The sequence below is a fragment of the Herpailurus yagouaroundi genome, unplaced genomic scaffold (genome assembly GCF_014898765.1).
Source record: "Herpailurus yagouaroundi ecotype Mexico unplaced genomic scaffold, PumYag 77, whole genome shotgun sequence".
Lineage (NCBI taxonomy): Eukaryota > Metazoa > Chordata > Mammalia > Carnivora > Felidae > Herpailurus > Herpailurus yagouaroundi.
Window position 1 is genome coordinate 8,950,365 of NW_024412388.1, and position 15,121 is coordinate 8,965,485.

The following is a 15,121-nucleotide window of genomic DNA, read 5'->3' on the forward strand; positions in this document are numbered from 1 at the left end:
CCGTTTCCTCACCTGTAAAAGGAACAGTGGGACTTCGGAGGGCGGGCATGTGGATCCGTGGAGGTGGGCCTGTTGGTGCTGTGCGGAGTGCGTGGTGGGTGGGGCCGTGCAGCGGGGGGACTGCTGACTGACAGACCGGCCAGTGTTGGGCCTCACCAGGAATCTCAGGGCTTTTTCCTCACCAGGAATCTCAGGGCTTTCTGAATTCTAGGTTGTTCTGAAGCCCTCCCTGGCCCTTACTCTCTGATCCCTGCCCGGCTTCCGGGTCAACTTTTGCAGGCCGCCTTTTGGAACCCCTGACCTATTTCCAGCTCTCACCTGGTGTGTGTGTTGTGGGGGAGGGGTCCCAGCCATCTGTGCCCCAAGTGCCTTTTCTCCCCTGTGCAGCCCTTTCCAGGCAGGACAAGGTCTTCATCAGCACTCCATAAACACTGATTGAGCACCTACTGTGTGCTGGGCCCTGACCATCGGGGAAGGAGTGAATGGGAATTGTCTGAGCTTCCCTTTCTGCTTTCGAGGCAGGCTCCCATAGAGGGTCTCACTGACCCAGAAACCCCAAGGGAGGTGGGTGATGATCGCCATTCCACAAGGAGGCAGCCAGGCTCAGAAAAGGTGGATAAGTGCCTGGGGCCACACAACCTTCAAGGCTCAGGCGTGGTCCTTGAGATTGTAGACTTTGTCTGTGGAGTACAGACCTGTCACCTCCACCTTCCTCCCCCCAAGCTGTGTCCACCCCCAGGGTCCACTCATGAGCCCAGTGGTCAGCCTCAGGCCAGGTCACAGCTCCTTTGTCCCCCGGGCCCCCATCTCCCCAGGGCCCTTGGAGACCCTCACTGTGGCCCGCCTTTTGACTTGAGCACAAAACCTGTCCACTGAAGCCTGTTTTGAATTTGATGAGTTTCACAGCAGGTGCATGTGCTCCCTTAGCAAGGGGGGTTTTCGTGTTTTGATAGTTTCAAGCCTTTTTCCATGAGCTGTCAGCCCTAATGTCTCATTGAAACCTGTGTTTGCTTTCTTGACATTTTTCTAGTATTAAAATTTCCATTGCCGTCAGTTTATTTTTTTCTTCAAACCTTCTTGATGGCAGTTTTGCCACAGAGAGAGAGAGAGAGAGAGAAAGAAAAAAAATCACCTCTTAAGAAGCCAGACCTACAAGGAACCAAGCTCTGAGACTCAGTGGTGGCCATCCTGTTTGGGGCTGTTTTCGGCCCTCTGGCTTCCGGTGGGTCCCTGGGCAGGGGGCGGTGGGGGGGGGGGGGCCGGGGTTCCCAGGCCTGAGATGGAAGGAAGGCGAGGCCAAGATAAGCACCCAGGGCCCAGGATGAGAACGGACCAGCGGGGTGGATGCCCCATTCCCTCCCGAGCAATGGGTGCTAACGGGGGGAAGCGGCTTTCATTCCTGTGCTTGCTCATTCGTGTATTTAGATCGTCCTCCAAGTGGCTCTGTGCTGGATACCGAAACGGTGGTAGCTCTCCCAAGCCTTCAGACCAGTGTCAGTTCTTTCAGGGGACGGAAGGCTAGTAGGATGGGAATGCGTGACCCAGCCCTCCCTATCCTGGAGCCCCAGCGCTTTACCAGCCTTCACTTGAATTGATGTGACTTTATGGCACATGTCCTTGGTGACAGGCATTTGCAAAACACATACGTGTACAGGGGGTCTGTGAGGCATCTGCTATTTTTATTCCCATTTCACAGACCAGGAATCAGAGGCACAGAAAGGTGGAGGAACCTGTTTAAGGCCACTTGGTTAATAGGCAGTATGACCAGGATATTGTTGTTGCTGTTGGTGGTGAGATTTTTGTACAAAGGGCCTCTCACTATTGACGTGTGGGGCCAGGTCGTCCTTTGCTGTAGGGGCTGTCCTGTGTGTTGTAGAAGGTTCTGCAGTTTCCTCGGTCTGTAGACCCACCAGATACCAGTAGCGCCTCCCAGCTGTGACAGTCAGGCACATCTTCAGGTAGCTCACTGTCCCCTGGGGGTGGGAATCACGCCTGGTTGAGAAACACTGACTAAAATTCTTTTAATCCTTCCTTTTAATGACACTGAAGTCATTATCTGCTACTTCAGGCCGGTGGAAGTTGAAAAACATTTTGTGTTGTTTTGAAACAATTACACACTTACGGAAAAGTCACAAATGCAGTACAAAGAACTTAATTTTTTCTGAACCTTTTTAGATAAGTTGCCCACTTAATGCCTTATCATCTCCAAATACTTTAGCTTGTGCTCATACAAACATGGGCGGATTTTTAGACAACGTAGTGAAACCATCAAAATCAGAGAATTCACACCGATGCATTTACCACCAACTAATTCTCAGACCCCTTTCAACTTTCTTCATTTATCCCAACAACATCCTTTATAGCAGAAGAATCCAGAATTTCGTGTTGCATCTGGTTGTCATGTCTCTTGAGTTTCCTTCAGTCTGGGTGCATTGCTGCCTTTTCCTCCATGTTCACGACTTTGCCACTTTTGGGGATCCCGGCCCTGGGTTTGTGGATGTCCCTCACCTTGGGTTTGCCTGATGCATCCTCACTACTGGAGATTGGAGTCCGGTCATGCGTCTCTGGTGATGGGAAGATCCTAGGAGTGACACCCAGTTCCCCTGTGGCATCCGTCCTGCCAGGCTGCAGCACCAAGTCGCTCTTTTCTCCTTGGCAAGTGCTAAGCACTTTCGGGGGGGTACTTTGAGGCCCCGGGAATAACCGCTTCCTCAACAAACTGTCTTCTTTTTCCTTTGTGTTTATAGCTGCCTGGACTCTTGGATTGCTATTTTATTCTGTTGCCATCGTTATTTAATTTGATGTTCAAGTTGCCTCAGATTAGGCCAGTGGGGGCCCTTGAAGCTGGCTCCTGTGTCCTTTTGTCCCATCCTTTCCTGTTTTGAGCACTTCTTTAAGATGATCCCAACGTGCCTGGTACTTTCCTGCCCTCGCCCTGGAATGGGGTATGTCTTCAAGGAGCCTAGGTCTTAATCTCGGGGTGCCCATTGCCAAAGCCAGGCTGAACCTCTGTGCCAGACTCCTTCCCTGGGTCCGGTCTGCTGCCTGCAGCAGCCAGGACCCCAGGCCACATTGGGGCTGGGACTGAAAGGGGAGAGTGACCAAGATGGAAGGGACCGATAGTGTGCGCATCAGAACCCCTGTGCTCGGCTACGGTGGCCCTCAGAGTGGCCCCAGGGATACCATGCACTTGTCCCAGGGGTGGCCCTGATGCTTAGTGTGTCCCTGGACTCAGGTCCTAGGGTGCCAGATGCGTTTATAAGAAGATCACAGTTATTCCCCAAAGCAGGAGAACAAATCAATGAAGACAGTGGACTGAAGCAACGTTTTTAGGGGAAACGCACTTACGAAATCTGACCTCTGTACTTGGCATGACTGGTTCTGGGTCTTTAATCAAAGCACACACGTGGGTTGTAACGAAGCTGTAGGCAGACATTAGTACCTCTGGATTCTGCCTTTTCACCTTTGTGTTATTTTATGCTTGTTTCCAAGAGTCAGTATCAAATGCTGATTTTCTCTTTGGTGGGATGGAGTGCCGAGCCTCATTAATGTCCCGGGACCCACTATATGCCAGGCAGCATCCTGGGCACAGTCCCTTTTTCACGTTTAAATTTTTAAAAATTTTAAACACACTTCATTTTTTAGAGCATAGGATATTTGAAAAGATAGTACAGAGAGTTCCCTTATCACACCCAGTTTCCTCCATTATTAATGTCTTACGTGAACATGGCGTATTTGTCACAATAAACGAATCAATATTGATACATTACTATTGACTTTATAAAGTCCGTACTCTATTTAGGTTTACTTAGTTTTGCCCAACCTTTTTTTTTTTTTTTTTTTTTACTGTTCCAGGCTCCCACCCAGGAAACCATGTTACAAATAGTTGTTGTCTCTGCTTGGGCTCCTCTGGGCTGGGACAGTTTCTGACTTTCCTGTTTTTGATGACCTTGGCAGTTTTGTCTTGTTTTTTTAATTTTAGAGAGAGAGTAAGAGCATGAGCAGGGTAGAGGGGGCAGCAGGAGAGAGAATCTTCAGCAGGCTCCATGCTCGTCACAGAGCCCAACACAGGGCTTGATCCCATGACCCTGGAATCATGACCTGAGCTGAAATCAAGAGTCGGATGCTTAACTTGCTGAGCCACTCAGGCGCCCGTCCACCCCCATGACCTTGCCAGTTTTGAGGAGTACTGGCCAGTTATGTTGCAGGATGCCCCTCTGTTGGAATTTGTCTGACATTTTCCTCCTTATTAGATTGGACTTAAGGGGTTAGGGGAGGAAGACCACGTGAGTACAGGGTCATTCTCATCATATCACATCAAGGTTCATGCTCTCCGGGTGATTAATCATTGGGCACCTTCACGTTTGAGATCTCATTTATCGTCACAAAAACCCTCCAGAGTTGGCATGATGTGTCCCATTTTCCAGACATGAGGACTGAGCCTGGGAAGGTGAAGTAATGTTGTGTTGGCCTTCCTGCCAGGAAGGCCTCTGCTTCAAGACTGCTAAGCAGCCTCATTGTTTGGCATCTGGCTTGTTCTCAGTTTTTTGTTTATTATAAATACCACCTCTGTGCACAACCCTGTTGTGTTCTCTTGGGTTATTTCCTGAGGGTGTGTACCCATAGAGGGATTACTGGGTCAAAGGGTGTGAGGTTTTCCTTGCCAGTTGGCTCTTGAGAAACATGGAACCGGTTCACAGGGCATGAGAAGCTGTGTTCCTTTTTACCCACATCCTCTCCAAGACTGAATTTTATCACTTTTATTTATTTTATTTTATCTTGTTACTTTGTTGTACTTTCTGCCTGTGGCCACCCAAATCAAAGTTGGCTGTTTGCAAAACTCAAACTCACTCTTAAAGGACAAAGATGAGGCCTCACTGACATCATTTAAAGGAAGCTGCCTCGGGCCAGAGAGCATTTGGTGGCTTGGACTATGGACAGTGGCTACCTAGTGGGAATGAGCCACGGCCTCCCAAGGTGACCACTGTGCTGGGAACACCAGTTACCAGAGGAAGGAAACTCGGTGCATTTGTTAAGTCAAGAATCCAGAATTGTGTCATTTTATACACGTTCTCCTTTTGACCATCATTCTGGTTCCTTTCCTCTTTAGACACTTTTTAGTGTCCGGTTCCTTTCCTCTTTAGACACTTTGCTGATGGTCGCTTAAAAGGTACATGTAAGAGTGTTCCCCAAACTGACCTAACGTCTACACAGCATGTTCACACCACCTGTCTTGTTTGTATTATCACAGCTGGTGGGCCTCCAGTGAAGTGTTTCAGCTAGGATTCAGGGCTCATGGTTCCCAGAGCTGCTGAAATCAGAGAGTGTTCTGGAGGTGACTTAGCTCATTGGCATTTTCAGAGCAGATCTCTCTGGTCAGGTGTGCACACCCACAGCAGTCTATTCCAAGTCTCCGAGAGGGCCTCCTCAGGAGTCCTAAAGGGCTGTGTGTCCCTAGAGGACGGTCTATGCTGGGAGTTGATTTGCCCTCGGGTAGACCAGATGCCTGGGCACCATCTCCAGCTGTCTCAAATGGCCAGTGGGCCGTGGCTAAATACCAACATGTGCTTGGCCGTGACCTGGCCCTGTATTTGATAGGAGAGAAAACCTGGGGGTGGGGGTTTGGGATAAGAAGTAGTTGTGCCCTGAGAATCCCTGAGTCTGTGCCTCCTGAGCCCACCAGAGGGGGATGGTAGGTGGCAGGCTGACGATGAGCAGCTGTCTTCCTTGAAGGTGGTCATATGGGCTCTTCCAGGCACGAGTCGTAGAAACCGAGCTCCCACAGAAGGCCTCCAGGGTCGCCTGGCTTCGGTATGCCCGGAGCAGGTTCAGCAGAGGTCCTCAGGATCGGTTATCTGCTCTGTTACCAGCCCTGAGGTCTTCCGTGAGACCTTTGCACAGGGCTCTGAGGAGTCCTGGGCTCTCTAGACCCTGGGGGCTACAAGATGGTGTCCGCAGCCACAAACCAACTTCTGAGCCCGTGGGCTGGGGGAGGGCGTCAGTACTGTGATTGGCTTAGTGGCTGGGGGAGAGGTGGTTCCCAGTTCTCCCATTGCCGCTACAGAAGTGAGCGCTGGGAAATGAGTTTCTGTGCCCAGGGTTCGGCGCGGACTCTGAAGCCATCCACTGCTCTCCAGCCCGAGGGCCTAATAAGTGTCAGCCGCCATCCATGCGTGGGCTGGGACGGGACCAGGTAGCTCCCAGACCCTCCTTGGTGAAGTCCCTGCTCTGCTTCTTTTTGCAGATTCCAGGCCCAGGAGGAACCTGACCGTAAGTAGCCCTTCTTTGCCCCGCCTCCCTGGCTTTGTGCCCCTAACTCTGACTCCTTCGCTAGCAGATCTGCCAGTTCTGAGAGCTGTGGGTCATTCCCCAACCACAGTGATGGGGTGCGCCCCCCGCCCCCGCAGGTTCAGGCTGGGTCTGCCCCCCGTGGGATGCTCTGAGCACAGCGGGGCGAAGCCAGGCTCTGGCAGTGGATGGGGAGCCCCACCCGCTCAGCTGCCTCTGGCTCCCGGCTCACCCTGCTGGGGACTCTTCCAGAAGGGCCGTGGATTTGGTTTGGGCCAATTTGGGTGCCAGGTGTGGTCAGAGGAAGGCCATGCTGACCTCCCCTTTTCTCCTTCACTCCTCTGTGGCTCTCATCCTCACAGCTGGGATGGCAAATCCAGAGCATGACTCTGAAAATGTAGCCATCACACATGGGCACTTCCCAGGAGCCAGGCACCTCGCTTGTGACTCTTAAAGTTACCTTGGGTAGGCCGTACAACACTCAGAGGTTGGTGCTGTGGTCCATTTTACAAAAGAGGAAACAGAGGCACAGATGGGAAAAGGATACTCCACAGCTGGAAAATAGATCAGCGAACCCTGGTTTGATTTGAACCCTGGTTTGTATGGCTCCAAAGCTGGTACCCTGGGCTCTAAGGACCTCTTCACCTGCCTTTTACAAGCAACTTGCTGTGGGCAGGCGCTAGGCCAGGCTTTGCAAACTTTACCATTGATCCTATGATTACCCCAGATGGGGCTTCGACACCTGGTCCTCACTGGGCTTGGCCTGGTGCCCTGCTATGCACCCAGCCTCCAGGAGCAACCTTTGGGGGGGAAGAGCAGGGGTGTTGCCATCGGGAGCTGAGGGACAGGGCAGGACATATGGATGAGTCTCATGTGTGTATGGTTCACCTATTTTTGTTTTCTTTGATCAAGTCTTCCATACCCTTTTTAAAAAAAATTTATTTTGAGAGAGTGTGCATGCATGCAGGTGGGGGAGGGCAGAGAGAGAGGGATGGAGAGAATCTCAAGCAGGCTCCCCACTGTCATCACAGAGCCCACGTGGGGCTCAAACTTGTGAAACTGTTTGAGAAACTTGTGAAACCTGAGCCAAAATCAAGAGTCGGATGCTTAACCAACTGAGCCACTCAGGCGTCCCCCCTCACCCACCCATGACTTTCTTTTGACTCAGACTTTCACCCTTGGAGAAAGGTTTCCATCCTTTAGTCTTTAAATATAATAGAACCACAGTGTGAGTTCAGTTTCAAATTATGGGAGGTCACATTCAAATATGCTTGGGTCAGATAAGTGGCTATTACAATACCAGGAAATTTCATGAACAAGGCATTTAATGATTTCTAAGATAACCAAACATCTTTTGGCCACGGGAGTCAGTGCTTTTATAGTAACTTGTTTAAAATGCCATCTTTGGGGCGCCTGGGTGGCGCAGTCGGTTGAGCGTCCGACTTCAGCCAGGTCACGATCTCGCGGTCCATGAGTTTGAGCCCCGCGTCAGGCTCTGGGCTGATGGCTCAGAGCTTGGAGCCTGTTTCCGATTCTGTGTCTCCCTCTCTCTCTGCCCCTCCCCCGTTCATACTCTGTCTCTCTCTGTCCCAAAAATAAATAAACATTGAAAAAAAAATTTTTTAATGCCATCTTTTGGACTTCAAATTAATATAAAAGAATATTTGGGGTTATGTAGATATACTTTGTGAATTACTCAGACTCATTCCCTAACTAGTATGTGTTAGAAGATTTCATGAGGGGCGCCTGGTTGGCTCAGTGGTTAAGCATCTGACTCCTGGTTTTGGCTCAGGTCATGATCACACGTTTCATGAGATCGAGCCCCAAGTCAGGCTATGAGCACAGAGCCTGCTTGGGATTCTCTCTCTCCCTCTCTCTCTGTTCCTCCCCCATGTGCTCATGTGCTGTCTCTTTCTCTCTCTCTCTGTCTCCCTCCCTCTCAAAAATAAACTGAAAAAACCCAGAACATTTCATGAGACCACTTCTCCTTTATGCTTACTTATAAAAGTAAAAAACTAAACCATTTTCCTGAAAATGTACAGAACGCATTGATGTAATCATGAACGACCGCTGTCCCAGGAGGTCAGGGCTGGGGAGTTGGGGTGGGTCTGGAGCGCACACTTACCAACAGGTGCTTTATGAGCATGGATTCTGGAGCGAGGCACCAGGGTTCAAGTACTGGCCCAAACACTTACTAACTAACCTGAGCAAGTTCCCTGACTCCTCTGCGTCTCTGTTTCCTGACCTGTAAAATGGGGAGGGGGCTATTCTCAGTGCGTCGCACTGAGTGATGCATTGATGAGTGCAGTGTGGGATGCTGGCTACTGTCATTTAGTACAAGTTAAAAGCAACACGACTTCTAAAATTCTCCACAGGGACATCAGGCTCTCAAACCTGAGAAGCCTTGGGGCACCTGGGTGGCTCAGTCGGTTGGGCGTCCGACTTCGGCTCAGGTCATGATCTCACGGTTCATGAGTTCGAGCCCCACGTCGGGCTCTGTGCTGACAGCTCAGAGCCTGGAGCCTGCTTCTGTGTCTCCATCTCTCTCTGCCCCTCCCCCGCTCATGGTCTGTCTCTCTCTCTCTGTCAAAAATAAATAAACATTAAACAAAAAAAAACAGCTGAGAAGCCTTGGGTGGTGTGTGGCAGCTTTAAGGCAGAGAGGGAGACCCACTGGGGTCTACAGACATGAAGAAACAGGGGCTTCCCAGCTCAGAGCCCGAGGGGAGGTTGGGGCACCCCGCATCAACTCCCCATCTTCTGTGTCCACAGCAGTTGAGGAGTTGCATATCGGTGGCCAAGCCGGGCACAGAGGAGCTGGGATTAATGGGCCCCCCGGCCGTGGAGACCTGCCCCAACGGGGAAGCCTGCCTGCAGAGCATGCGGCTGCTGGATGCCAGCCCGGCCGGGAGCCCCCCGTCCCCCAGGGACCTTCCCGAGCCCCGGGTAACCTCAGAGCATACCAACAACAGGATCGGTGAGTCTGCCGATTTGGGGTGTGGTCAGGGCCGAGGGGGCAGCAGGGAGATGGGCACTGGCTCAGGGTCCAGTGCCCCCGACCGGAACCACAGACCCTAGGGCGCGAAGGCCCAGCGAGGAAGAGGCCCTTGGAAGCAGGAGATGCTTGTTGTGAGAGAGTTAAAGCATGCTTAGGTATATTACGAAGGCTGTTCCCCCTCGTTACCCCAATTCAAATGTCTGTAAAACAGGGATAGTGCTTATTCTGCCTCATAGGGCCATTGCGAGACGTGGAATCATGCGTGGGAGGTTGTCCTGGTGGGTGGGGGTGAAGGTGGGGGAAGGGGCTCCCCTGCCTGGTGCCTGTTGTTGAGGTGAGATGTGGACGCCGCCCCATCCCCCAGCAAAGAGCCCCGTGAAGGGAAAGGAGGACACCTTGAAAGGTGCCGGTGACAATAAGACCTGCCACTTGTCTAGGTGAAAGTCATCTCTCGGTGTCCCATGGCCTCTGAGGACAGTGTCTTCCTCCTCTTTTTATAACTGGGGACACTGCCGCTGGTGGGGGGGGGGGGTGGGTGCGTGAAGAGATCTTCCCTGTCACACAGCCACTGAGTGGCCCAGCTGGGACACGGCCCCCCACCTGCGGGGCTCCGAAGCCTTTGGCTTGCCCACGGCGGCCTGGAGGTCAGCACTTCCCGAACTGCAGCCGCCCTCCCACTCAGGCAGACCTTCTGCTTTGGCTTCCCAAAGCCTCCTCTCCTTCTGCTCTCCACCCTGCTACACCCAGAGTGTTTGTGCCAAAATAATATGCCCGTCCGTTGTGCACCCCTGCTTAAACCCCTGGGGCTGGGGCAGGGGTCCCTGTTGCTCTCAGGATGGATTCCAGGACTCTTATTCTGGCCTTCAGACTGGTCACCAACTGCCTCCTCCCCACCAGACTCACCTGCCTCCTGACCCCACAGGCCTGCTTCTCCTACCCACTGGCAGTTTCCCGAGTTCACAGAGCCCTCCCTCCCTCCTGAGCTTCTCTGTGGAAGCTGCTTCCTCACCCTGGATGGGCAGCTCCCTCTTTAAATCTGGTCAATTCCTGAGCTCCTGAGGCCCCTGCCCTTTTGCCTCCTCCTCCAGGAAGTCTTCCTGGCCCTCTGCACTCTCCTGTCTAGACCAGATGCCCCTCTGCTGTGCTCCCCCAGACCCCAGGCCTCCTGACCTAGTATCCTCAGCACCCAGCAGTGTGACTATTTGTAGCCTCCCTTCCCCCCTCCCCTCACCCCTCCACCTGGCTGTGAGCTCCATCTCTGTCCTCTGGAGGGTTAACCGTTGCTGGGTAATACCAAAGAGGCTTTGTTCTCCACATTTCTGTCGCAGTTGCTGGTGGATTGAACTCTTTGGGGCTGAGTCTTTCATATGAAAACAAAACTTTTGGAATTGTAGCTTTCAGCAAGGTTTTTTGTTTTTTCCCCATTTTTTAAAAGAGGGTTATTTGGGGAAATACCACCAAAGACATCTCCTTTAAATTTCCTAAGAAGTCCTAATGTGAACGTTTGAGTCCCTGCCGAGGGCAGTGCCCCGGAGGGAGCTGCGGGGGCAGGTGGAGGGAGGTGCCGAGCTCCCGGGATGGGAGTGGGCCGTCTGCTCCAGCTGGCCTATTAGCCTTGCTGGCAAGAGTGGTGGTTGGGAGCGAAGGCCTTGGAGGTCCTCTCAGGAGCCTTTTGTCCTTCTCATACCATCCCAGAGGGGCCCCTGCTGCCCTGTCCAGCCCCCCCGGGGGACCAAACTGCAGCTTGAGCTTTATCCCTCGCCCCCAGGGCACCAGGCAGGGAGAGCCCCTTCACTTCCCACCAAGATAACTTGCCTGGATTCTAGAGCCCCGGGTGGGCTGCTCCATCCCAGTGTCCTGCTCCACCCCAGCTTTCAAGTTCCTTCTTGAGCTTCCTCATTCAGACTCCAGAGATAGTCACGGGGCTGGGCTGCTGGGAGGCCCTGAGTGCAAGGCCATGTAGCTGGGCCGGGTAAAGGCTCCTCGCTTCTCGGCTTACTTAGCTCCCCTGAGCCTCCAAAGCCCCAGCCATAGATGGTGGTACGACCCTTAGAGGATCATGCCTCTGATGGGGTGTGCTGCTGATTCATCCAAGCAACATACACCAGCAGCCCTACTACGTGCTACTCAGGCACAGCTGTGAAGGCCTCGGGTGGGCGATGGGAAACACGTAGCGAACACCTGAAGACCCGAGGTACGGCCCCGAGAAAGACTCCCAGGCTGCGGCTAATTATCAACAGGGCTGAGGTTTCTTTTTTTTTCATTTTGTTTTTAAGGTTTTTCATCTTTCAGAGACAGAGAGACAGAGCGTGAACGGGCTCTGAGCTGTCAGCACAGAGCCCGACGGGGGGCCCGAACTCACGGACAGCGAGATCATGACCTGAGCTGAAGTCGGACGCCCAACCGACTGAGCCACCCAGGCGCCCCAGGGCTGCCTGGGTTTACCTGGACCTTAAGAGGTTCATGGGGCTCGGGACTGTCACGGCCATGTCCCAGGAGTTCCCCCAGGCAAACCGGGACAAGTCCGTCACCCCTGGTTTCTGATTTAGGCACGTGGGTAGGAGCGGAAAGGGTGGCCAGTCAGGTGGGGGTTTCTTCTGAGACTTCTAACTACCTGGTGACTTTGGGCAGGTCTTTTAACCTTTCGGGGCTTTAGGTTTTTTATCTGTCCACGGGGACAATCCTAGACTCTCTCCCTGGCAGCCGGGATGTGAGGATTCGGGAGTAACGCGTGGAGGGTGTCTGGACAGTGTCTGCCACCGGCTAACCTCCTCTGGAGTTTCCCGGGGCTGCCACTTACCAGCTTCTCTCCCCAGGGCTCGCTTTCTCTCCCAGCTTTACTCTCTCCTTCCCTACCAGATCCCCACTGAAACTGGAGGAGACCGTGAGCCTCTCCCACAAGGAGCAGGCGGGCCGGGCCAGTGCTTAACTTCTCAGTGCATGGTTTCTAGCTGTTTTATTTCCTTTGAGCCTCAGGACACCTGTGAGGTTGGTGGGGCTTACCGTGGATCGGAGAGATTGTGTCATCTGCCTGAGGCCACACAGTAGGAGTGACGAGGCTGGGGCTTGCACCCACCTCTGCCTCCTCACTCCATCCAGCCAGGGCTCCTGTTCCCTCACTTCAACCCATCCTTTTGCTTACAGAGAAAATCTACATCATGAAGGCTGACACAGTGATTGTGGGGACCGTGAGGACCGAGGTGCCTGAGGGCCGGGGCCTGGCGGGGCCGACGGGGCCTGAATTGGAGGAGGATCTGGAAGGGGACCACGCATACCCCCACTTCCCGGAGCAGGAGACAGAGCCGCCTCTGGGCAGCTGCGGGGACGTCATGTTCTCAGTAGAAGAGGAAGGAAAGGAGGCCCCCTTGCCCATGACTGTCTCTGAGAAATGAGGCCTGGTCTGGGTTGGGGCTGAGAGGGCAGCTGGGTGGCCCCGGAGAGGCCAGGGTGGCACTAGTGGCACCAGGCTGGCAGCAGAGGCCTGTGTGGCCCGAACTGAGGTTCCGGCATCCGGTGGAAGACCAGCCTGGGCAGGGGGCTTCTGGTGGTTTCCAGTTGTGCCCCGCCCAGCTGCCCCCCCAGCCCAGACCCCGGGGGAGCCCGGCTCGTGCCGTGGAGACAACCCAGGGGCTGGATCCGCACGGCAGTGTTGGAGCAGCAGGCAGACAGCAGGGACTGGGCGCCCCGTCTCCCACCACTGCCAGGAAGACGCCCTCGGAGCCCGGAGCATCAGACGCACGCCGCCAGGGCCGGAGCTCACTGGCGGCAGAGATTGTGAGGCACAGACCCCTCGGCCTGCTTCTCTTGCCCGGGGCCTCGGGAGCAGTGCCCCCCTGACCTTGCTGCCACGCCAGCAGCCCCCAGTTACTGTGGTGTGGCCCCCATGGGCACCGAGCCAGCGCCTGTGGTGGTTTCTCCTGAGTCAGTGGGGAAGCCAAGGGACGAGGCATCATCCCCCATCTTGGCAACAGCTGCCACGCTGTGCTCTGTGCCCAGCCTGGCCTCCTGCCCTGCTAGGGCTGAGCGAGACCCTCCTGGTGCCTCCAGCCCCTCCCTATGCTGCAGCCCCCACGGTGGGCTGAGGGCCTGGGGTCAACTGTCTCAAAATGTCCCCACCAGTTCTCCCAGTGGGAAGCATCTTGGGACCCAGATGTCTGTAGATGCTCCAGTTGCGGGGTCCTGCTCCAGCCGGAGACCCCGCCCACCCGGCTGCCCTCCTGGAGAATGGCCTGCTGAAGGGGAGCCGTGGGCCCTTCCTGGATCCTTGCTGCTGTGTCCTGGGAAATGAAGATGCACCTTCCCCAGCTCTGCCACGCTTATAGATCCCGGCGGCCCCCCGCCCTGCCCTTGGGCTCCCCTGCTCAGCACCCACGGTGGGGATATGGATGTCAAAAAGTAATGCGGTTTCGCCCAGGCATTCAAATGCCTTCTTCTGGATTCTTGGAAAAGCAAGTAGTTCAGTCCAGATTTCAGGATCTTTGCAATTCACGAGAAGGAGAAGCTGCCCTAACTTGGGTCCGCTGGCCTGCTCTCCCCGGGGCTTTCAGACTCCTATAAACACACGAGGGGCCTTGGAGAGGGGCCTGTGGGCAGAGGACAGGTCGGCCGCAGCCCAGGGCATGGAGTCTCAGCCACCTAGAGGCTCCTGGAATTACCCCCTGCAGGAGGCCAGGCCCGGGAATCTGCTGTTTACCCACCAGCCTGCTCACTGTCAGGAGGAAGTCGAGGCTGGGTCAGGAATCACAAGGGTAGTTTCTGAAACTGCTCAGATGTTTTTGGGAAAGTTGGAGAGGCTAGGACGCTGACACACATACCAGAAGCTGGAGAAGTTTACATGAAATTTTAGAGACAGCACCGGCACTGTGCCCTGAGCTTTGGCTCTGAGGGGCCCCGAGGACGCCCCGCCCCGCCCAGCAGGCCACCCAGCAGGGTTCTGGCAGTCTTGACTTGAAGATACTGACGCACGTCTGATGAAACGGAGCATTCCCTTGCCCAAAGGCCCCTCACAAAACTTTCGATCCTCCAAAACTTTTGATCCTCAGAAAATTAGTAAGGTCCCTTAAAAAAACTAATCGTAAGGCTCAGGAAACTATCTTTGGATTAAGAGTATTTGAGAACCTCTGAGCAGGAAGGGTCTGGGCAGTCTCTCTCCCCACAGGACAGGGAGGTCCCTCTTCGCCCATCCGCCTGGCAACCAGCCTCTGGTGACAGGGAGCCCACTATCTGCTGAGGCAGCCCTTCCTCTGCGTACCGCCTGCTCCCTGGTCCCAGACCTGTCCTCCGAGGATATGCAGAATAAAGCCTCTCTTGTCATAAGGCTCTCTTTGGGTATTTGCAGAAAGAGATCCCTGGCCTCCCCATGACCTTCTTCCCTCTGGGCTGGGCTGAGCAGCCTCCCAGCTTGGGAAAAGGGGAGTCACAAAGTAGTAGCATAAACACGTAGTCTCCGGAGGCGGGGGATGGAGGGGGCGGGCAAGGGGAAGACGAAGGGGTAAATGTGAGACTTGGACTTTGGGCCTGAGCTGGGAGGGAACTGCCCCCACAACAGGCAGCCAGCCTGGAGCCCCCCTCTGACTGTGGTTCCCCTGTGGGGTGGAGGAAAGAGACAGAGGGCTGTGGTCAGACCTCACCCACCCCATCCCCAGGACTCCAGCTCATGTCCAGACCTGCAAATCAACCCAGCCGTTTAACCAGCGTCTGCCTGCCATGTGGCTGGTCTGAGAGCCACGGTGAATTTCCCTGTCTTGACCCGTGATCAGGGGCTACTTCTGAACCTCTGTCTGTTCTGATGTCCAGGTGGGCAGACGGGCAAGGCCCCTCCTACTCAGGCTAGCA

The 15,121-nt window shown here is 54.2% G+C and overlaps 1 protein-coding gene across 1 annotated transcript in view; it reads left to right on the forward strand.

The window, feature by feature from the left end:
• Positions 1-14,602, forward strand: part of TNFRSF8 (TNF receptor superfamily member 8) — a 77,153-nt gene extending 62,551 nt beyond the window's left edge. The window contains exons 9-11 of the mRNA XM_040461613.1: positions 6,245-6,270; positions 9,061-9,265; positions 12,431-14,602. Coding sequence (XP_040317547.1) covers positions 6,245-6,270; positions 9,061-9,265; positions 12,431-12,678 — 479 coding nt within the window. The 3' untranslated portion in view covers positions 12,679-14,602. The remainder of the gene's footprint in view (positions 1-6,244; positions 6,271-9,060; positions 9,266-12,430) is intronic.
• Positions 14,603-15,121: the final 519 nt, after the last annotated feature.